The sequence below is a fragment of the Arachis duranensis genome, chromosome 1 (assembly GCF_000817695.3).
Source record: "Arachis duranensis cultivar V14167 chromosome 1, aradu.V14167.gnm2.J7QH, whole genome shotgun sequence".
NCBI classification, from domain to species: Eukaryota; Viridiplantae; Streptophyta; class Magnoliopsida; order Fabales; family Fabaceae; genus Arachis; species Arachis duranensis.
The window spans coordinates 70085017-70109489 of NC_029772.3; the positions used below are offsets into that span (position 1 = coordinate 70085017).

Sequence of the window (24473 nt, forward strand, 5' to 3'; positions counted from 1 at the left end):
TTTGTCAAAGTTAGAAAAGTCTTGTTTGGTCGAATTCCAGCCTCATCATTATCCTCGATCACGCACTTCGCATGCATAGTCAGCTTCCTATACTCATGATAGTGCACCGCCTTTCTCGCTGAACATGGGTGCGAGTGCCTCAACTCAACCTTCAAGAAAATCCACTCTTGCTTCTCCTTATCAAACTTCACATATATCCTTGCCTTGCACCCAACGGCTGAAATTGTGTTCTTCCGCGTTGATGCCTTGACACGAGACCTGCGAAACCCATCCCTATTACAGTGGATAGCTTAGTTAATGGGTTGCTTTGTGATCCTATCACAGGTTGTAGTCCGTATCTTAGTTGCAAACTTTACTTTCTTTGCATAGCTCACATAGAATTCATGAGCCATTTCCAACTGTGCAAAACACATTCCAACACTTGGCATTTCATCTTCCCGAAGGCAACTGTGATCCGGTACCTACGTTTCAGATTTTAAAAAACAAATCAAAACCATTAATGGTCAAATTAACCATGCGGTTTGCGACTATACAAAATCAAACTAGAGTCCAAACCTCGTGACCAAGATCTATCTCTTCACTTCCAAACATCCAACAGTGACATGGCCTACAATCACAAAATAAACGCACAAATCCAAATCAGGAAACTTAATTGGAGAAACCCTTAGTAAATGTCATGTACACAGACCCTCACTAAACACTACAAAAAGCGAAACAAATATAATTTTTTTCCTCGGGCGTGTTTCCTTTTTTTATTCTTGTTCTGCAATGAAACGCATTATCTAAGTCCTATTTAAAATTTCATGAGGTATAGTACATGTACACATGCTCATGAAGTCACGCCACTTATTGCTTAATTCAGTAAATTATAAACAAGTTTTCTTTTATACTTTGATCATAATTCAATTTAAACTAGTTGCTTTAATTTTAGAAGTATAAATTATTTTGACTTTCTGGAGAATTCAATGTACACGAGAGGATGGTTACTGTCCCAAACATAACAATACAACATAAAACTAGAATCCAAACCTCGTAATCAAGATCCATCTCTTCACTTTCAACCTCAGTAACATCCAACAGTGGCATGGCTTATAATCACAAAATAAACATGCAAATCGAATCATGAAAACTAATTAGATAAACCATTAGTAAATGAGATGTACATAAATTCTCACTAAACGCCACAGAGAAAGAGACACAAATATAAATCAACCACATCATCTTACCCATTTTAACTTGGAAAAAAAATACATCAATATCACATATTGATAGTAATTGAATTACTTATTTTATTTTACCTATTATATAAGAATTTTAACTACTTCTGTTCTCTGTGCTACGTGACACTGTATACCACAAATATCAACATGCACTACATACAACCACCATGCACTTCTTTCATTCCTCAATTTTAGAGTCCAAGGTCACTAGAGTTGCCTTTTTAATTCATACACCATCTATCATGTATACTCATACATATATACCTAATCTAAACATGCAGGAAGCATTCTATTCTATTTAATTTACATTTTCAGAAATATTCCTAATAATAACAATACAATTAGTTCTATTTTATATTATTTAACAATATACTACACTAATAAGGTTCAAGCGGGTCTATGGGCATCATGCACAAAATCATGGGTACTTATTAAGTAGCCAGTTGTCCAGTGTACCAATTATATTGCTTATACATGTTGGTTTAACTTTGAATATTTAAATTCATACATCCATATAAGATACTCCAGAAAAGAACTAGTTTCATCCTATGTAAAATCCATATATTCCATGAATAATTAACACATGCATATCTTCCATACATAATTGCGCACCATGAATTTAAAATCAGCACAAATATATTTGAATGAAGAATATTCATATTCCATCCCAGTAAACATTTAACAAAAAATAAATAACTACACTTGTACTGAAGATGAACATATAAATCTTATGAAAATAACCATCCATTATCAATGATTCAACGAACCATGCTCACTTTATTAGATTGCTCACCGTCGGCGACGAAATGGTCGGGAGCGTTTTCATGTGGTTTCGATGAATTGTGATCAGCAACGGAGGATGGAACATGACACGGCGATTGAACGACATTGCACGCCATTTACAAACTTCCACGCGGTGATGCACGTATCAAAGAAAAGACACTCGTGACTCCTTTATCTTACACCGTCAATGGCCGACTCCAACGGAGTCGTTCCTGGTGGACTTGATGCGGTGTCGCTAGAACGAGTCACACGATCAGAATACGCTGTTGGACATTCACTGGTACAGACGTCAGACAAAACGACTCCCGATGATAAAACACGAGACAAGGAGAAAATGAGTTACCATCGTCGTAAAAAAAATCTGCATTTTTGGTTAGTTCTCACCGTTTAGAGAGATAGTCGTGATTTTTGTTTTCAAATAACTGAATTCTAATTTTTTTTCAAAATTCAAATTAACAAATCTTTATAATTAATGATTTGACTTTAATTTAATCTTAATTTTATTTTAACCCTATTGTACACATCGTACACTAATAATATTAGTTACTCATATTTTCTCCACAAATGCATTCGAAAGTCGAAACATATAAAATTTTTGTTGTACCATATTTTGATGACAAAGTATTCGAGATACATGTTTTATTTGAATAGAATCACATTTCCTATGACGTATAAGGTTGCTTAGGATTTCGGTAAATAATATATTTAATTAATTTAAATAAAAAAAATCTCCAAAGCTTACCAGCCGGATAAAATCAAGATGAGCCACGGGCGGTGGTTGCTTTGTGGCGTCTCCGGTGAGAAGGCAGCCAACAACGAGAGAAGGAGAGTGGGCAGCACAAAGCGAGGGTCGGAGAAGGAAGCTCGAGAGTCGAGGATTTGGTCAGTCTTTGGTTTAAAAGAGAGGGTAAAATAGATATTTTACATATACTCTAACATTACTAAGGGATGAAGATCGTATAAGAAGATTACACTATGACCATATGAGGATAAGAGGATTGAAGAATGAAGTTGCATCCCATATTCCAACCAAGGCAATAAATATGATCATAAATAGTTACGGTTACACAGGTGGAGTAAAAGGAGTTATACTATTACTTATAGACTTAATACTACCTTACCTGAGACTCTGACTTCAGTACTACATCAACGCGGCAACAAGAAGTAAGAATTCGCATTTGGCCCATATCTCTCACACTCTCACACTCTCTCCTCTTTTACATCACGGATCACGCTCTTCGCTATTTTGAGCCCTATTTTTGCATGCATCTACTGCAAAGTGCAAACCATCTTAGAAAATAAGCAACATTGCTGAACCTAGTTTTTCATTTTCAAGTTACAGTGGTTTTTTTTAAATTATTGTTTTATAATCAGTATTTTACTGCTGCATAGATTGAATTGATAAGCTAGTGAGTACACAACGAGTTCCAAAAAAAAAAAAATTAGGCATTATAACCTTTCCAAGATTCAATAATGTGTTTGTTATATTATTTATTCAATAATGAATTTCTGCGTATGAAGTATGGAATCCTTTATCAAACTACGACGAATGTAAGCATCTGAACTAGATATCGAAGATTGTTTTATTATTTTACTACTTTTTCTTCCTAAAAGACTCAAAACACAAATATTGAAACTGAAATGCAAACATGCAACACTGAAACCAATCAGATTCTAATTAGCTTTATTTCTGTTGAATTTCTAGAAGAAATAGAGGAGAGTAGCTTAAAGATGGACACTGCAGAAATTGTGGATTTATCTAGTGATGATGAAGGGGGTGAAGCTGGTTCCAGGGCTCTCCATTTTGATTCTGATATTGCGAGTGGTGCAAAGCAACAGAATGTGACCAACAGAGGCCACACACCCAAACATTACAGATCTCGAAGCCGTTCTAATATACAAAATTCTGAAGAAAATATGAGCCCCAGCCGACCGAATTCTTGTCATAGTTGTTCTGGTGATTTGAAGCAAGGTCTGTTGCCCGTTGGTGACGACGCAGGCCATTCTGATTCATCACCAATTTGTGCAGCACTACCTTGTAGGCATTTTTGGAAAGCTGGAAATTATGATAATGGGCTTGTTCCTAAAGTCAGAGTCCCAAGTAATCAAACATAATTCCTCCCAAATTGATACAGTGTAGTTTTTCTAATTGGTTCCATGATTTTAGCTCACTTAATCCTTGTTGCTACTCCTTTTTCTTGTCGAATCGTAGATGCAGGCAACTATCTCAATGTCCATCCTCTGTTCCTTCATTCAAATGCAACTTCACATAAGTGGGCATTTGGTGGTATGCTCAAATGATCCATGTAAATTTTCCCTTTATGAATTTTTTTTATTTTTAATTGGTCTTTTCCTTTGTTTTCCATTTGCAGCCATAGCTGAGCTTCTGGATAATGCAGTTGATGAGGTGATTTTTTCAATGCATGAACTATGAAATTAGCTGAATTCTTAAATGGGTTTTAAGCTATATAATTTTCTTTGACCTTGTATGGCTAACTAAGCTACTGGTTATGAATAGCTTTTTCTTCTCATTTTGTTATCTCCCTGCCCTAGAATTAGTTTTCTTTTTGGGTCTTGATTTGGCAGTTTTTAACACCACCATAAACCATTTAAGCAGTGGAGGAAAATTGTAAAAATTTAAGAACTGTAAGAATCTTTTCACTTGGGAAAAAATTTAAGCAACATTTCATAACACCATAGACCAGATGTCCACTAAATAGAGGTTGAATTAAGCAGATAACATTTGGTCTTGATAATAAAATTCATTATGTGCCTTTAATGCATCAGTTGTGCAATAGTTGGTTCTTGACGTTCATGCTATAGGATCAAATTTAGTACATACATTTTTAACTACACTTTGATGTCAGATTCAAGTTATACCAATATTTTATTTTAAAATTGTTACTATATAGATTATTGGAACTTCTTATTGTCTATTTCATATGCTGTTCTGTTCCTTTTATGCGTATTTGCATTTCATTTTCTTATTCTTTATTTGCATCATTGTCTTCTGTTCAAATGCTAGATCCAAAATGGGGCTACCTATGTTATTGTAGATAGAATTTCAAACCCAAAGGATAAAAGTCCAGCATTATTGATTCAAGGTATGTTGACTTTATAGGAAGTTCCTTTTTATATTTTTGGAGTCTAATTGTTTGCTCTTTATGTGCACACTTGGCAATCAGATGATGGTGGTGGAATGGATCCAGAAGCAATGCGTCGTTGCATGAGTTTTGGATTTTCAGATAAATCAAAATTTGCAATTGGACAGTGTATGGACTATGGCAATATTTTTGTGGTGATTCTGCTATTCTCTTCTTTATTTATATTTCAATTTGGCCATACAGATGGAAATGGCTTCAAGACTGGTACCATGAGACTGGGTGCAGATGTCATTGTCTTCAGCCGCCATCTGAATAATGGGTAGGGGTCTGAAAAAGTGATTCTCTTCTTACCCCCTCCCCCCCTCTTCTTTTCTTTCTCTCCTTTTAATAGCTTTGGAGAAATGCTGAAATATAAGGTGATTTAGAACATAAGTAAAGTATTCTTAGTCTACTCTTAGGAATTTTAACCTTTTGTCAATGGAGGATGTAAGCATATACATGTTTATCATCTTATTGGTTATTTCCTTCCCGGTCTATTGATATCTTATTGTCTTTGCTCATTCATGTGAAAGGATGGCAATAGCTTCACAAGAATACTGAATTTATGTTGACCAGGATACTGACTCAAAGCATTGGGCTTCTGTCTTATACATACATGATGCAAACACAGCTTGACAGAATTGTAGTACCCATGGTAAGTGATGTGTCCCAATTTTACTACTTGGAGGGTTCTTGGTTATTTGGTTCATTGATTGAAGCAGTACTTATGCTGATTTATTTAGTTGAAGTGAAATGGTAACTGTATATATGAGGGTCTAGAGGATTTATCTAGAAAACTAGCTATCGCTATGTTCTGGTGTCCTTCATCCTGATTGGTTGAACTTGAATTAGCAATTATCATGTATCCTTTTTGGGTAAATTATATATTGTCTCCTTAAATTATAGCCTTTTCTCAACTTAACTCCATTATATCTCTCAGTTTCACTTAATCCTCCATCTTTGTGGCTTAGTATGTGCGGATTTAGTTCCTAGAAATGTGCAATTAATGGTATTGTCTGCGGTGTTGGAGAATTTGAACACGAAAGAAAGATTGAGTAGGCTTAATATCATTCATGAAGGGGAGGGTTCTTGTGGGATGGAGGTTGAGGATGTTGGGCACTTATTTCTATATGGTGATTTTGTGGGTGAGATATCAGAATGGGGGAGTTGAGTGGGTAATGCCTAGAAACACAAAGGAGGCATTGGAGGTGTGGTGTGGGGTGGAGAGGGTAATGGTGAAAAGAAATGTGTTGATGGGACTTTTCTTTGCAACAATATGCTCAGTGTGGAAAGCACAAAATGAGCTTGTATTTGCAAATAAAATACTAAGGAGGGGGTGTGCATGCTATTTACCTGGTAATGGAAAGTATGGGGTTGGTGGATATTTTGAGAAAGAGGAGTGGGGCTCGAAGTTTATGGTGATTGAAATGACTGAAGCTACCTTGGAGCAGTTTCTACAAGTTGTTCTTGAGGAGCTAGAGATCTCAAATGAGGAGGTGGAATTCATGGTACAATCGAGACTCATTCTTGATGGACTTGAAGGGAAGAAGATTAATTCGTTTTCATGGGAAATAAGGTTTGATTGGAATACAGTGTGCAACAAAGAATATGCTTTAAAGATTCACAATTTGTATGGGAAAGTAAACGAGAATTCAGCTGGTGGAAACAATAATGGGAGGAGCTATCTCATCTTGTGTGTTCTTAGTAGGTATATGGTTCATGGGTCTATGATTAGATTTTTCATATTCTTTTTAATGTATTGAATGTACGGGGGTGTGTGTGTGTGTGTGTGTGTGTGTGTGTGTGTTTTATTGACCAAGTGATCACGTCTATATCAGGTGCATTATCAGATCAATACATCAAGCGGATCCTTCGGAATATTAAATGACCAAGAGCATTTTATTTCCAATTTGTCCATAATGTTGCGCTGGTCTCCATTCACATCAGAAATAGAACTTTTGAAACAAGTTAGTTTCTTATTTATCTGTTGATCGTGATTTTGCTGAAACTGCTTATCTTTTTTATTCTATTTTTTCTTGTCATATTGGTGTCTTGCTGTCAATAGATTGAGCTATTGTACAGGTGCTTAGTCAAATTTTGAAGAGGAGAGCCAGAGGCTCTCTCTTATGGGAGGGAATTTATTGTTTAGCATTGCTGTGGTGTCTAGTTGATTGGGTCAGGTTTTGCAATTTGCAGTTTGCATTCTAGTGCTTGAATGTTCAGGAATCAGGACTGTCTTTTACGAACATATGAAATATGAGTTCAGGGTTGATGCCTTTAGGAACAAAGAATCAAAAATTAATGTTAACAGGATGCAATTTTAATGATATTTTCCGGAGAAAGCCGATTGAAGAAGTTGATAAAATCAAAGGAAGGAGGATATAAGGGAAGTGGAAAGACATACCTAAAGGATTGATGCATCAAATAACCTAATAGCCAGTATACGCCAATTTATCGATACAATTCATAAACCTCTGCTTCTATTTAACAGCATGCATAACAATCTCCTCTAAGAGGAGTTAGGAAACAATTATTTAGTCCTATAAGAGTTTGAGACTATTAACTCAGATATTACAATAAAAAGTCATTAACATGCAACTTCCAATGATAATTCCCCCCTTAGAAGGAAGAAGCACATTAATTATAGTAGCAATTTACCTACTGCCCATGTGGAATAATACAGGCAGTCTGATAACTTTTATGAAACAAGTGTATTTAGATAATTTTATTTTTAAATTTTGTTCCTTTTTTATGCTAGTATATCCTGAGTGAGTAAGGCTGAGACCTTTTTGGTTTATCTGGTGACTCCTTTATTCCACTTAAAGAATTTCAGGTGCCTGGACATATAATCAAGTCACAAATTCTTTCAATAGATTTCATTATTTCATTTGCTTTCTAATTGGCCTGATAATTATTATCATTCTACTGATGGATGATAATGGCTCTGTAAGATGGGGCAACATGAGGAATTTGAAACATGAACAACCTTTTTGAAGTTATTACTTGCTAATATAACATTATATTCTTGTATGTTTTCCCAATTTATCGATTAATTGCATATTTCCTTCAAGGATTGTGATTTATTTTGATAATTCTATTTTTGGCAGCTTGATGAAATTGGATGTCATGGTACTAAAATTATTATCTACAACTTGTGGTTCAACGATGATAGCAATTTGGAATTAGATTTTGATTTTGATACTGAGGTGATATTTTTTGTTTTTATGGTTTTTTAGCTTTTCCCAAACCACCATGCTTTAGTTTCTTGTATGGAACTTTGATACTAATATTATGGATGTAGGATATTTGTATTGCTGGGGATATCAAGAAGGAGGTTGATGCACTTTCTTCCTGGGAGACATTGAATGAGCAACACACTGCTAACCGGCTTCGATATTCTCTACGTGTATGGTTGATTTTGTAAATTGTATCCAAGTGGTTTAAGAAGGGCTGATTTTTTTTTTTCTGATGTTCTTTAGGTTTACTTGTCCATATTGTACTTGAGGTTACCAGAAAGCTTTACAATTATATTGCGAGGGCAAGTTGTGGATCTACATAACATTGCAGACGATCTTCAGTATCCTGAATTTATCTTGTATAAACCACATAGTTCAGATGAGGTTCTTGTCTAACTTTTGAAAGGCTGCTTCCCCTTCTCCTCCTCCTCCTTCTCTCTCATTTTCTTTTTAACTATATTGTCTCAATGGAAAAATTATCTTGGATTCTTACCATGATCCTTCACCTAACAGCTTTTTCCTTTAGGAGAGTCGATTCTTTATATGCTAGATATGCATATATGGTCGTTTTGATATTGGCAATTAATCTTTCAAACTTCAGGGTAGTGAGTTGCTTCTGTGGAATTTCAATAAGCTAATAATATTTCCCCTTTTGGATTAACTGCAGTCTGCAGTTGTGACAACAATTGGATTCGTTAAGGAAGCTCCTGAAGTCAATGTCCATGGCTTCAATATATATCACAAAAATCGGCTGATCCTGGTAATTATAACTCAACTGAGATCCTAATAAGAAAAGCTGATCAAATGGATGTGTAAGTAGAACAATGAGCAAAACTAATATAAGCACATCTATTTTGATATTTTGGTTTGGAAGAGTACAATTATATTGTTCATGTAGCTGATCCTGCTTAATGGATTAAGGCATGGTATCGGTGGTTGTTCTTCAAGGGTTGCATGGAAACTAGAGGAAATGATATGCTCTATAAAATAATGGTCAAAGGAAGGAAACTGACATGAACAGAGGAGCTTATTTTTGTCATGGAGTAATATCCCAGATTAGTTCCCAAGGAGTATTTTTTGTCAGATACTTTAGTCCCTAACAAGTTTTAGTTACCGAACCAATCCTTAAAAAGTTTTATTACAAAATTAGTTCCACATTAGAGTGCTCGTTTACGTGAAAGAAGTGATTTGAAAATTTTAAGAATTCTCAGAGACTTTCATGTCCTTTTTAAATAACAATGGAGACTGGTTTGTCTAACTTTTTTTTTAGCAAGATTTGACGTAAGACTGATTTGCCAAACAAAATAGAAGGTTGGGGCAAGATTTGACACAAGACTGATTTGCCAAACAAAATAAAAGGTTTGGGATTGATTTGGTATTTAAAATTTGTTGAAGACTAAAGTATTTAACTAAAAATTTATTGGGAATTAATTTGGGCTATTTATCTTTGGGAAGACTGCAGTATGGAAGCCATGTGTTGCATAGAAAGGAAGGCCATGAACACAATCTTATTTGAAAACCATAGTCTACATATAAATCGTGCATATTCTAATAAAATTGATAACCTTGTCATCTCAAAGTCCTTGTACGAAATTTTGCTACAAATTATGAGGGTTCATCGGTGCGTCAATTAGTTGATATTTGATGAAGGAACTGTAAATTAAGCTAGGAAAGTATAGCATGATCAGGTTAAGTTAACAAACAAATCCCCCCTTCTTTACTGGCATCATGTGAAGTTTGTATTATTAAAATGTGTAGTAAGCCTAGCTTAGTAGTGCAAATTCACATGTATTAGATTGTCCAACACAATGGTACTATATAATAACAAAAATGGGAGTCTTCATATGCATCTTAGAAAATTGGCATACCTGCTATCAAATAGATATTACTAGTTTTCAAAGGTAGGGTATCTTCATTTATTTGTTTATCTTTCTCTGTTGTTCCTACACTTAAAATATAAGCTCTAACTTTTCTATTTACAGCCTTATTGGCAGGTTGTGAGCTATCTGAGAAGTAGAGGCAGAGGAGTTGTCGGTAAGCAGAAAATAACTTGAGAATATTTTTATCCTCTTTATATGAGAGATAAATATGTTCTTGCGGGAGCACATGTTTAACAAGTTCAATTGCATTAACTTATATAAAAAGGAATGCAAGTCAATATCAAACAATGATGGTAGACCGAATTCATTGTGCTTTTACAGTTTACTTTATTTGAGTATGTAATCGAAGATGTTACACTTGTGTTCACCTGATAATTATTTGTTAGAGATGTAATCGATTTGTGGTGGATAGGTGCCTGACTATGTTACTCTTGTGCCAGGTGTCCTGAAAGCAGATTTTATTCAGCCTACTCATAATAAGCAAGATTTTGAGAGGACTTCCTTGTTTGCAAAGCTTGAACATCGCTTGAAGGAAATGACGTGGGAATACTGGTATGGTATTTTTGTGTTAGTGGTCATTTGACAGCATGGGTTGCTGAAATAATATACTCCTGGTTGTATATTCTACTCTTAGAAATGAAGTGTTAGTAATTTCTTGATATCCATTAACAAAAAATATCTTCAATATATCTTACATCATATCCATGATGGTATCTTCAAATTGATTTTTATGTATCTATTTTATTACTTCATTTCTCATTATTTTATGAAAATTGATATATTTTCATATTTTTCAATGTCTTTTCTCTCATTTCTTTCTTCCTTTTGGAAGTGAATTCAGTATGATAGTGAGGTTGTGTTTGATTTGGTGTATTGTTAAACTTAATATTGAATAGTTTAGAATAGTTTTCTTTATTATATAGTATAATGAAAAGTGCAAAACTATCAAACCAACAGAAATAGAGGATCATATATTCAACTTTTAAATTTCATTAAATTAGTTAAAAGGATATTAACTATATTAAAATAAATCATATATAATATTTAATATAATTTATAATTTAAAATAATTAACAGAGCTTTTAGTAATTAGCTCTAAAATAATAAAGTTCTAGTTCAATGGTATTCTCTCAAATCAATTGTACTTTTACTTTTAGTTACATAGTTGCTTAAGTTAGATTAGAATTATTAGTGATAGTGTGAAGATAACCGTTTGTTATAATGTAACATTTTATACAATATTGTACCAAACTTGGTGTGCTTTTATCCTAATACAGTTACAAAAATAATCTCTATAGTCGATCATGAAGTCAAGTCTGAATTTTTGTTTCGTTGTTGGATGTATAATCCATACTCCCGATTTATGCACTTGAGGATTGTTGAATTAACAATTGTTAAGCATTAATATTTGTCATGCCTGGATACTTATAAAATTTTGTAGGGATTGTCATTGTCAACTACTTGGGTATCAGAAAAACAGGCCTAAGTCTCAGGTCCCCATTGATACTTTGCCGCCAAAACCACCTGGTTTTGAAATACCGGTGGCATTGAACAAAAGTACCTATCCACATAGCACATTTGAGCAAGGTAACTGCTTATTTTAGAAACAAGATTTCCCGTTGCTAGCTTAACCACTATTATCCAAACTGATGATTTCTCATTGTGGTTCAAGTATCTCCTACTAAGAGGAAAGAGAGACATGGATCTATGGACCTTCATAAGATGAAAAAGCAAACAAGGGAACAGGATTTCTCAACAAGTGTTGGTTGCAATGATGAGAATATACAGGTCTGCATTATAATGTTGATTGTAATGTTTTGACTTTGGTTTGTTAATATTCATGCATGTTGTTTTAGGAAACTTTTTTATCCAAACATTTTCCAAGTTATTATTCTAATTACAATTAATACTACTCAAACAAAGAGTCTTTATATTCTAGTCATTTTTATCTTGTCCTTTATTATTATTATTATTTGGAGAACTACTATCATTTCTCTTTTTATTCCACTTGATTTCCTTCGATTTCATGCTCTGGCATTGTAAATCATTGAAATTTGTTTTAATGGTATTTCCACCCGTGCTTTTTGTGTAGACTACTGCATGTTCTGAAGACCAGGAGGAAGACCAAGGCACTATACACTTGATACAAGTGAACACAGAACTCCATGCAAGGTGAATAAAAAAATTTTACTTACATAGTCATTGCCAGCACTTGATTACTTGGAATGCAGTTATACAATTACTGGGATTGGCTTAAATCTTGTTGCCACATGCCATATTTATAATTCTTATCTTATCTGGAATTGAGCAACACCAATTGTTCTTGCCATGGCATCTAAAATATAGCATGGCAGCTCTATGATGCAAAAACTCATTCTCTTTATTCCCCTTCCCCTGCAGGTGTTTGGAATTTGAAAAGACAAATGAAGAACTTTGCCACAAGGTAATTAATTCTTACCCAGTTGTCAAGGGTACTGGGATACAATCAGAAAACTCCCTTTCAGTTTTCTTCCCTCTTTTTCATATTTATCAAAGGACGTTGCTGAATTTACCTCTTAGTTTCACATAACCATCACCACAAAATATAGAGACAACACAGTGTAGCCGTAGCCCGTAGGGATCCAAAGTTTCTAGAGATGGCCCCGTAGTTTTGCCGTTCATATGTTTTTTGTGTTAATGTCTATCTATACACAATTGCCCCACTCAGTCGGTTGTTGTCAAAGTCTCTCTAACCCAGTTGTACAGAAAGCTCACATGAGAGGATTGAAATCTAGCCAATTTTTTTCAGTTTGTGCATTTATTTGGAATCTGTTAAATTTAGAACCTTCCATAGAATGAAAATCTTGTTGTTCGACCTTTTCAATTTTGACCATTCAAGAGGAATCATGATTTTACAGGTGACAGAGCTTAGAAGTAAAATTCAAGACGCTAAGCTTGAGTATAATAGCCTTTTGTCTCAAGTGCACTACCAGGACCTGATGCTAACATGTATTGTAGATGGTACACCTCCTGCAGCCTAGCTTTGTTTCTCCAGAATTTGTTTTTTGGTGGAAGGTTCTCTAGTTTGAAATGATGTTGTATGATATGAGGATGGATTCTTCATGTGAAAATATAAACATGGTCATGTGCAGATTTTTTTGGCCCCAATATAGCTCTCGCAAGAGAATATAATATATAGTGAAAGTTATGTGAGAGTTTAGCCCAGTCTATATAGATAACTATTTTTACCTGTAATTATATGAAAGTAAGATGCATCCTAATATCTAGCTTTTTGTAGATATATGATACTGTGAGCTTTAAGTAATTAATGCCAATTCTACTATAGAAATTTTATTCTATAAAGGAGGATAGAGTTGAGCTTCTCTACCACTCCCCCTAAAGGGATTCCTTTGGATCCTTACAAGTTACATTCTTATGTTTTTGTTGGATCATGTGAAACGGTTGGTACTAAATGCACATGGCTTTCTCATCTCTAGAAAAAATGTTTGGTTTTCTCATCGAATTCCAAGATCTTGATTTGGGTAACAGTTATGTTCTTAATTTCTTTGCATTCTTCATTTTCTGATCGAAAACTTGCCATGTTATTATTTGATGGAGTATTTCTTTGGTCTTTAAAATATTGAAGTTGATATCACAGTTTTTTAAACAAGCTTTTGACACTTATTTAATACTGCTAAATCAAGTTGTCGGCAACTATTATTGCTAATTTGCTATTCATCTTATTGGTGTAATGGTATCATGTTGATTTGGTGGAAATTTATTATACATCCAAGAAAATGTTAGTTTTGTTTAACCTTTTTAAAATTTTAGTTTGAGTTTCCTAAAATTAAATTATCATAAATATTCAAGTATTAAAAACAATATCTATGGGGAACTAAAATATAAGGACTTACATTTTTGTATAACAAAGTTAACAAACCTCAACTAAAGTTTATTTTTACCAAAAACAGTTTAATATATTGAACATTATTATATTTAGGAACTATGGCGTGGGAAAATGATAGAGAAGACACAAATTTCGAATCAACAATGAATACATATAAACAATGGCGTATCAAACAATTTTTCACTAGTGTGTTTGAACTTGAAGTCAGCGTTTGATGATGTACCAGTACTGTTCCAGTGTTCCCGCTAACTAAAATGTTTAAAAACACAAACTTTGTGGGAAAAGAGGAAAAAAACTTCTAGTTTATTTGTTTGTATTATCCACACCTTCCTGTTTGATATCAAAGAAGCATATTGCTGCTGTTGTTGTTGCCATTGAATTATTCTTCTTATCTGGTGAAGGAATCAACCCAAAGGAGGAAGAGTTCATGTGCATGTTCCAATACCCACCATTCCCTGTTTTATTATTATTGTTATTAGCACATTTTGCAGCAGTGCCACCATCTGAACTTGAAATGGAAACTTTCCTCCAATTGCACCATATCCTCAACATGATGTAAATCATAACCAAACATATCACTGTGGAAGTGAAAACAATTGCTACTATGATTGCCGCCACTTGCATATTTGATAGCTGCATTTGCATTTTCCCCCGTGATGTGGAGCAGGGTACCAATGGTGGGCCACACAAGCCTTCATTTTTGAGGAATGAGCTTCTTGGGAACCCCGAAAATGTTGAGGGAATCTGGCCTTCAAGATTGTTGCTAGAAAGATTCACTACATGGAGGCTTGTGAGTTTTCCCAGTGATGAAGGAACCTTGCCTTGTAGCTGATTGAAAGAAAGATTTAGTCTTTCTAACTTCATAAGGTTTCCAAGTGAAGATGGAATCTCACCGGTGAAGCGATTTTTACTCAAGTCTAAGATCACTTGCAATTCAGCAAGATCCCCTAGCTCTTCAGGTATGGAACCTGTCAAGAAATTCTCTGAGAGCCTGAGCTCATAAAGCTTGCTGCATTGCCGAATCATTGAGGGGATGCTGCCGGAGAGACTATTGCTTTGTAAGTTTAGAACATTGAGGCAAGTGAGATTTCCAATCTCTTGTGGGATTTCCCCTGAGAGATTGTTGTGATGCAGAGAGAGTTTAAGCAAATTTGAGCATTTACCAAGCTCAGAAAGCACCCTGCCATTGAAGTTGTTGTATGAGAGATCTAGCTCACCAAGTGTTTGTAAGATTGCCAACCATGGAGGTAGTTGGCCAGTGAACCTGTTATTACTCAGGAGCATGTGTTCGATTTTGTGAGAGTTCGAGAGTTGAGGTGACACATCTCCTGTTAAGTTGTTGAATGACAAATCGAGGAAGTTAAGCTCAGTAAGGTAGGAAAACTCCGAAGGAATGGCTCCGGTGAGATTATTGTATGCGAGCCGGAGACGGCTGAGGTTCAGGGAATTGCCTAATGTAGAAGGGATGGGACCTGAGAAGCTGTTGTTAGTCAAGTCCAGAATAGTTAGAGAATTTGAGCCAGTGAGAGGAGAGAAACTTCCACTGAACCTGTTGTGGGAAAAATTTATGATTTTGAGGTTCTTGAGAGCAAGAAGTGAACGAGGGAGAGGTCCTTCAAAGGAGTTGTTGTAAAGGGTAATTTTGAAGAGTTCTGAAAGATAACCGAATGTGGGTGGTATCGAACCAGACAAGCTGTTATCTGCTAATGCTAATATCTGAAGACTCTTACAGTACCCCATGCTTGGAGGGACTGGACCAGACAAGTCATTCTGCCTCAGATGAAGAACAACCAAGTCCTTAAGCTTGCCTATAGTTTCTGGAATCGGCCCGGTAAAGTGGTTTCCAAAGAAGTCGATTTCCCTTAAGCTTGTGCAGTTTGTTAACTCTCTCGGTATGGTTCCAGACATCTGGTTATCATAGAGGTAAATGGTGATCAATCTATGAAGCCTTCCGATCTCCACTGGGATTGTACCTGTGAAAGAGTTACCAAACAGGAAAAGGCCTTCCAACCTAGTAATATTTCCGATTTCCGGAGGTAAAGATCCAACAAAGCTGTTGTTGTTGAGCACAAGATCAGTGAGGTTCTGCAGCATGTCAAGGTTGGATGGAAGCTCTCCTTCAAAGCTATTGTCAGAAAGATCCAACTGTTGGATTGAGGAACAGTCGAGTAGCTCCAGGGGGAATTTTCCATACATCATGTTTTGAGACAAGAAAAGCTGCTCAAGCTTTGAAGAATCTTTGAGGCAGAAGTTGCTTGGAATGCTACCAGTGAAAGCATTATCAGACAGAACCAGGGACACGAGATTCTGTAATTTGGTATTGAGGAGTGGTATTGGTCCCGAAAGATTGTTTTCGGACAAGTCTAATGTCTGCAGCTGGGTTAGACTGTTGAGCTCAGAAGGGATTTCTCCATTGAGTTTGTTTCCAAGCAAATTCAGGTATGTCAAGTTGGAAAGATGACTCAGGGTTTTAGGAATTGACCCAGAGAGAGTATTGTTGGCAAGATTCAAAATTTTCAATGATTTAAGAGAGCCTATAGAGGAGGGAATGCTCCCATCAAGCATGTTGTTTGATGCTGCAAAGTTTTCGAGCATTTCGCAGCCTTGAATATCTTCAGGTATGGTGCCACTAAAGCTGTTACTTTGCAAATCAAGAGAAACCAGATTCTTCAATTCACCGATCCTGAATGGTATGCTACCATTGAAGTTGCAGTAGCCTAATCCCAACACTGTCAACTTTGTTAAGTTAACAATACTAGATGCAATTTCACCTTCCAACATGTTGCCACCTATTCTAAGAACTTGCAAGTTCTTCAAATTACCTATCTCTAAAGGAATGTTCCCAGAGAGAGAATTTGAGTATAGGAGAAGTGTTGTTAGATTTTGAAGCTTAAAAAGCTTTGAAGGGATGGAGCCAGTAAGTGAATTTGAAGACAAGTCAAGTGTTTGAAGATATGAGAGGTGGTTAAACTCAACTGAGATGGAACCTGATATTCCTGAACCAGAAAGGTTCAGACCTATAGCATGTTCTTGATCAAGTGAACATGTTAGACCATTCCAGTTGCACATGTGAGTTGTTGGAGACCAGTTGCTCATGGCTTCTAATGGATCAACAAGTTCTGATTTGATTCTGAGAAGCCAATAGGAATCTGTTTCATTATTGGCCATACTAGAAACAAAATCAGTGCCAATTATGGCCAGAAACAGAAAGAAATGGCTCAAACAAATGTAACCCATTGCACAGTGTTTTCCAATCGTAAGTTTCATTATGGAGATTCAGAAACCTTATCAACGGTTCAAATGGAATGCTATAAGGCTAAGAGATCCATTGTATGTGAAATTGTAGAGAATAAAGAAGGAAAAAGATCAAGTTTAAGATGCTGAGCATGAAAATGAAAGTACTTAAAAAAGGAGAACAGGATATGAAGGAAGAATAATGATGAAAACTGAAAAGTGCCAAAGATTCAAGTGCTATGAGGATGTGAGATCCACCTTTTAAAGTAGTTCTACTGAAGCAGCCATGCCTACTCTGTTTAAATAGAAGGTTGACACTTAATGGTACAGATAAATTGCATGGATGTGTTTGTGGTAAATGAAGGGCTTAACTTGTAATTTACATTTTCTAAAAAAGTATAGTTATTATTCCTTTCTAGCCTTTTAGTTTCACAAGGGATTTGGTGCCTCTCTCTCTCGCGAGTATAATATGAAGAGTTTAAACTAAGTACAAGAAGCTATGAAATATTTCATTCCCTTGGTTAAAAGGTTACACAAAGTAGGCCAATTTTTTTAAGATAAAAGTTTAGGTATGTCTGTCAATAACGATTCTATTGAAAACAAAGTATGTTCTCAAATTCAGTAAGTATTTATAGAAATATTTATAAGATTAATATTACACGACTAACCAAATTTATTATTTTTTGGTTAATATTCTACATCTTAAGTACTAATTCTAAATTCTAAATCTTAATAGTATAAAAATAAGGATTATGCTAAGTGTACATTAAAATTAGCCATTAAAGTTAGCTACCAGTATAAAATACATGCTAGAATATAAATACACATTAAAAATAAATTAAATCACACATATATTTATACGCAAATACATTAGTGGCTGATTTTGGTGTACAAATAACATTTTCCTAAAAATAAAATATTAACTAAGTCTTAATTAATATTGATAAAAAAATATTAAGCTTCTAAAATTTCTTTAAATAAAGACATATGATAAAATTACTAATTAAAAAAGAGTTTATAAAAAATATACAAAGTTTAAGTTCTCAAATTTTTTATTATGCATTTATTAAACTAAAAGGTTCAAAATTTTCAAATCGAATAGTTATCGGCACAAATAGTCCACTTTCTATATGCAAAATAATTTGGTTCACATTGTTGTTGTATAAATTCATAGCATACGAAAAGAAACTTTTAGAAGTAATTTTGGATCACAGAAAATAAACAAAGAAACTTGAGCGTGATTTGACTTAACAAGCTAAGAGTACCATTAATTTCGAAATCAGAAAATTTCAACTACATTGGTACAAACACATTATACCATCGTAATACTAAGATTTCTTCTTAGGATGTTTAAAACATGACATACCGTGCATTTGCCATTATACTATGTCTGCTTGCCGTGATAAAATTCTTCAAGTTATCAAAGAAGAGGATAATAATAAGAGAAAAAGATAAATAGGTCTGAATTTTATTATTCGAAGATACATAAGTTTTTAACTAATTAAAATATAAAAATATTTTTTATTTTTTTTATTTTTCATTCAGAATATAGGAAGACAAGTAGATTTTTCAGTAGGATTTAATGTCTCACATTTTAAAAAGTGAAAAATATTTTATATTTTTAATTAGTCGAAAATTTATTTATCTTTAAGATAAAATGTCAAAGATCTATTTATCGCTTTTCTAATAATAAAACTAGTAAAGATTTTTTCAAGCATATGCATGATTATACATGAGAAAGTGAGTCACTATGCATAGGGAAAATAATATGTGACTAGCGAGCTTAACTTTTTACACTTACATTCTTTTAATTTTCTTATTCCTTAAGATTATTTCCCTTTTTAATTTTTTATTTTCGTAACTAGTTTTAATTTGCTTCCTTTATGCACAGGACAGTATTAGGTGCCATCATCGTCGTGTTCTATATGTATTGTTTTTCTATTCTACTATCAAAATTGATTATAGAGGGTTAAGGCATCTTTTTCTTCACAAACCTAAACACACCTAATCTTATATTAAATTATGAGAAGAAAACACGAGAGACAAAACAACCACATTGGCTTTGGTCAATCACTCTTCATAATATTAGTACAATACTAGTCTTGAAGAGTCAAAACCATTTGAGGTTTGGTGTGCAACATTCAAACCATGTCGTGTCAGCCTAATTAGCTTCAATAATATTGGATTAATTAAACACTTAACTTTAGTCTAAAAACCATAAGACTTTTTATTTACGAAAAAAACTCAACAGAATAAATTGGAGTAAAGTACAATGTACAAGAAACAAAAGATAAAATACTCAAACAAAATATATTCAAACACAAATAAATAGGATAGGATATAAAGTAGAAAAACATAAGAGTACTACTCCAGAACCGTGTTCATTGTTCGCAAATTCTTAGCCACACTCTTTATTGTTCGCAAAGGATCTCTCCAGCACCTCTATTCGTGCTTTCTGAAAGACATTCTCATTTCTACTAAACTAAATATTTCAGATCACTGCATAAAATTCAGTCATCCAATTCTTACGAGTTTCTTTTCTCATCATAGCCACAACCTAACATTCAAAGTGCTCTTCCGTAGCTGCGAAAATGGCCCACAACTAAGACCCATCCTCCACTAAGACCCATCCTTCAAATGCGTCTATGGAAACTGTACTCCTCTAGCCACTCTAGGGAGACTATGAGCCTATCAATCCTACTATAGGACTTTTCTTTGAACCATGTATACATTCTGTCATTAATTAGCAGACCCATCAGTTCCATATCAATTAACCATATGCTAAATTCTTTTGCTGACACTGCTAGACTAATATTTCAGTTTCTCTTTTCAACATGTACCACCTCATTAAAATCATCCATGTAGCAGAAGAAAACCTGACAAAAACTGTTGATAAAATTCAATTCCTCTAAAAAAATCTAGCTTCTCTTCACTCACTTGAGGGCAATGGCTATACACTAGATCAGACAGAAAGTACAGTAAATTTTTCAAAGGATTCCTTTACCACACAACCACCGGCCGCCTTTAGAACAGTTCAGCTTCTTAAAAAATTATCATTTCACATGAGCACCAATCCTCTCCATGTTTCCTCTGCCCTTGCCAACTTCAAATCAATAGAATCATTCTCCCAAAGACCAATAACATCAAACCTTGCGATCAACTTCTTTTTAGTCTCAACTAAGCCTAACATCTCTATCTTTTGTAACTAAAATTTTAAATCATATTCTTTCTACCTACAGCCCCCAAATTCCTCACATTCTGTGCGTTAAAAATCATTTGACATAATTAATTTAATTAATTATGACACGCCTTGCTATTCATCCCCTGCTTAATAAGCAATTACTCTTGATTCAACAACCAAACTCCAAACTTTTTTATTTTCTGTCATTTCCACCACCCTCCGACTCACAACAGCCATCTTCTTCACCTTCCTTAAAACGGTCCCCTCCAAACCCACGTCTTCCCTCACAGCCCCCATCACCATCGTCCTCCACCACATTCCCACCGTCCCGCCCCTGCATTTCATAATTGAGATAGGAGAACACAAATAAGAAAATAGAAAGATACAAGAATATATGTCAAGTTAGAAATAAATCACATCCATTACATGCGTCATAAATCTGGATGTTAAGTCTACCAAATTCTAAAAGTGATCATAATTTAATAAAATTTATAATTCAATCAAGAGTTTTATTAAATGTATTTGTTATTTGGCTACGTCTCTGGTGACTATGTTTCTTGTGGCTATTGGTGGCTAGAAATGGACCAACCAATGAAGAGATGACATGTGATGTTGCTTAGTGTTATGGTTATCATAGATGATAGGATATAATCAGATCGTCCAGCATAAAGGCTCCGTTTCCAAAATCCAGCAACACAATGAAAAATGAGGAAGGAAATTTACTCCGACGACCGGCGCAAACCGCTCATCGACGATCCAATCTTCAACTAACCACTAGTCGGCCACAACCTCAACCCTCGATGACGTTGCCATATTGCAGACACAAGCTCTAGACCCGATTGAATCTTAACCCTCTGAGTTGGCCATAAACTCAAAGCTCCATGACGCCATGAAGTTGCAGACAAAAACTCCAGACCGGCGATCGCATCTTCAACTTCCACACCTGCACGAACTCAACCTTGCCTCCGAACTACCACAGTTGTGCCTTCATAAAACTCTCATTTCAGCTTCTACAATTTACATCCTCAGTATTTCTATCAAAATTTTAATTTTGTTCAAATTAATGTTTCATTAGCATATTGTTTATTCTTTTTTCTCCGCGAATGTTTAGTAAAGGTATAAAAGTTTTTGATTTTTCAATTGTTATAATTTGATCTTCCAAAATTAAAAAAGTGCACCAATGTAGTCTCTTATATATCTTTCGTAGTTAAAACTCAACACCGTTAATAGCAAAACTCAGACCTTGTTACTAGCAAAACTCAGACCTTGTTACGCTAGACATATTAAAATGACGTGGTATGCATTTTGGCACTAAAAAAGGCGCTAAATAATGTCGTTTAAAGGTTTGAACAATATTAAAACGTTATACCTTTCGCTTTTAATATTGTTCAAACCCTGAAATGACATTATTTAGTGCTCTTTTAGCATCTAAACGTATACAACGTTGTTTTAATATGTCCAACATAACAAGACTTGAGTCATCTCACTAACATCATTAAAGAGAGATTATATTGGTGTACTTTTTTAAATTTGGAGAATCAAATTATAGCAATTAAGAAATCAAAAACTAAATCAGTGCAATTCACCAATATTAAAGACTAATGTAGAGTTTATCTCCATAAACTTTATCGAGTTTGATTAATGAATTTATCCCAACATAAACAGGTCATAATCACAATCAACACAGCGTCCCATCTCTAAGTGTCAAAATATCCACCAGATGGACTTAGTCACCAGAAATTACACCTTGTTATTTATGTGAATAAGGTGTAGTAATAATGATATTTTATACAAATATTATAATTCGTTTATTTCCCTTAAGTAGATGGATGTGTCTTGAAGAGGGCGAGAATACTGGTTTCTGTTTATTACAAAGATTATTCCTAATACATAGAAGCCAAAATGCATGAAGACAAGTATCTCAAATTATCTCAAGTTTCACATTCACCTCAATACACTTAGTTTTCAGTGGTAGCTTTCTACGATCCATATCTGATGAGTTACCCAGGATTGAAGCATAAGCAACCTCATGTCCAGTTGGGTTTGTCCATGTCACATTCATAGCCCCCAGAAAAGGAAACATGATTGTAGTTACCAGCGTGGACCACTAGTAAATAGTGTAGTGTGTGCCTTTTTTTTTTTTCTCTTTTCTGATCAGATACATTAGACAGTTTCTAATGCTGAATATTAAATCACAAACTTACACACTCAACAGTTTTAACAGTTTTTATCCATCATCTGATATAGTCAAGATTTGAACTCAAATACAGCATATTAAGAGACATACTAATATGTCATTTTAACTATGCTTCAGCGGCTAGTATGTGCAGCATATTAAGAGATAGGAGTGTTCGCTGTTTTGATTGATTTTGAGTCAAAAACTTATTTGATCCGAATATTAATTTTATTTGTGGTTTGGATTGAATATTTTTAAAAAAATTCGATGCGATCCAATCCAATTTCAAGTGGTTTTGATTGGATTGGATTAGATTTGTGATTTTTATAAATTAAAAAAATTAAATACATATAACAAGTCTCAATATCAAATTTTAAATAATCAACTATGGCATAACAAATCTCAATAATATCTTAAAAAATCAATGATAATATAACAATAGAAATAAAATTATAGGTTAGTTAAAATAAATAAATAATGACATTTTGAACATAAAATATTTATTAAATAATAATAATACATGAATAACATAAAAATATATAATAAATTGAATATTTTTTTAAGTATAATTGTAAATATAATAATAAAATAATAATATTATAGCACATGGTGTGATTTATATTAGATTGGATCGATTAGGAAAAGTATATTCAAAATTCGATCCGATTCAACGATTTACAAAAAATAAAATCCAATCAAATATGAATTAATACGATTTTAATTAATTTTTTATTTAAATTAAATTGAATAAACGGTTTAATTTAAATCGATTTGAATTTGAACACCTCCAGACGTATTAATGTGTCATTTTAAATTAGGAAGCTTAACACCTTTTTAAAAATAACATACTTATGTGTACTATATTAGGTTATGAATTTTTTATTTTTTTCCTCTTTTGTTAAAAAATATATTTAGTCAATTAGAATTCTTTTTAAAAATATAATTAATAATCTAATTAGTTGTTTTAAATTTCAATCATTCATATAAAATATAACAAAATAAAAAAGTGATTATTTGTTTAATTAATAAAAAATATATTTTTCTTATTTAGTAAAAAGTATTTTAAAAAGATCATATTTAACTTGTATCACTTTAATTTTATAATGTCAATTTTATTTTCTATTGGTTATATAGTAACTATATCGTCTGTATTATCTTGCATATGATATAAGAAAAAATACAGAGAATTTAAATTTGAGTTAGTTAATATTAATCAATTTTAGAATTTAAATTTATAATTTAAGATTTAAGATAATTATAATTTAAGATATAAAATTTCAGATAAATAAAATTGTTTTAAAAAAATTGACTGTTATTGGGCTCATCCTTAAATGCTCCTTGCTAAGTATGGAGTGTTGCACATCTTGTGAATTTATTAAATCTGAACTCTTTATTTATTATATTTTATTTGAATGGTCTAGATTTAAAAAGGTAACTTGTTAATCAGGTTAATCATTTTTTTACAAATTTTAGATTTTTTTTATAAATCTCAGATATTAGGCTGAAGTTCAAAATAAAAAAATAGTATATAAATATTAAAAATAACATGTCTGTACAAAAAAAAGAGTTATTGGACTTTAGAATTAAAATAAATAATACATAAAAATAAGTTGAAAATTCATGTACTAAATCCAGAAAAAAAAATATATTAGAATCTTAAAAAAAATAATATTAAATATATATTATGTATATAATATTAAAATTTAAATAAATTTTGTTTTGTGTGAAATAAAA

At 33.6% G+C, this 24473-nt stretch overlaps 2 protein-coding genes across 7 annotated transcripts; one reads left to right on the forward strand and one right to left on the reverse strand.

Annotated features, from left to right (window-relative positions):
- Window positions 1-2741: 2741 nt before the first annotated feature.
- Window positions 2742-13652, forward strand: LOC107494710 (protein MICRORCHIDIA 6). 6 transcript variants are annotated; one of them, XM_052253711.1, is made up of 20 exons: window positions 3199-3554; window positions 3709-4104; window positions 4216-4290; window positions 4376-4410; window positions 5029-5107; window positions 5189-5245; window positions 5348-5426; window positions 5723-5801; window positions 6985-7113; window positions 8254-8352; window positions 8448-8552; window positions 8626-8766; window positions 9050-9142; window positions 10365-10416; window positions 10703-10814; window positions 11704-11849; window positions 11935-12050; window positions 12355-12434; window positions 12663-12705; window positions 13160-13650. In XM_052253711.1, the coding sequence occupies exons 2-20, from the start codon at window positions 3735-3737 to the stop codon at window positions 13280-13282; spliced, it is 2013 nt and encodes a 670-aa protein (XP_052109671.1). In that variant the 5' UTR covers window positions 3199-3554; window positions 3709-3734; the 3' UTR covers window positions 13283-13650. The 6 variants fall into 6 exon arrangements, with proteins under 6 accessions (XP_015971235.1, XP_052109671.1, XP_052109669.1 ...); XM_052253709.1 differs by having other exon boundaries at window positions 5189-5275; window positions 5351-5426; window positions 13160-13649; XM_016115749.3 differs by lacking the exon at window positions 3199-3554 and adding an exon at window positions 2742-3167 and having other exon boundaries at window positions 5189-5426; window positions 13160-13651.
- Window positions 13653-14278: 626 nt separating this feature from the next.
- LOC107494739 (LRR receptor-like serine/threonine-protein kinase GSO1) lies at window positions 14279-17680 on the reverse strand. Its single transcript, XM_016115778.3, has one exon. It carries the CDS (start codon window positions 17413-17415, stop codon window positions 14452-14454), a length of 2964 nt encoding a protein of 987 aa, XP_015971264.1. The 5' UTR covers window positions 17416-17680; the 3' UTR covers window positions 14279-14451.
- Between the last annotated feature and the right edge of the window lie 6793 nt (window positions 17681-24473).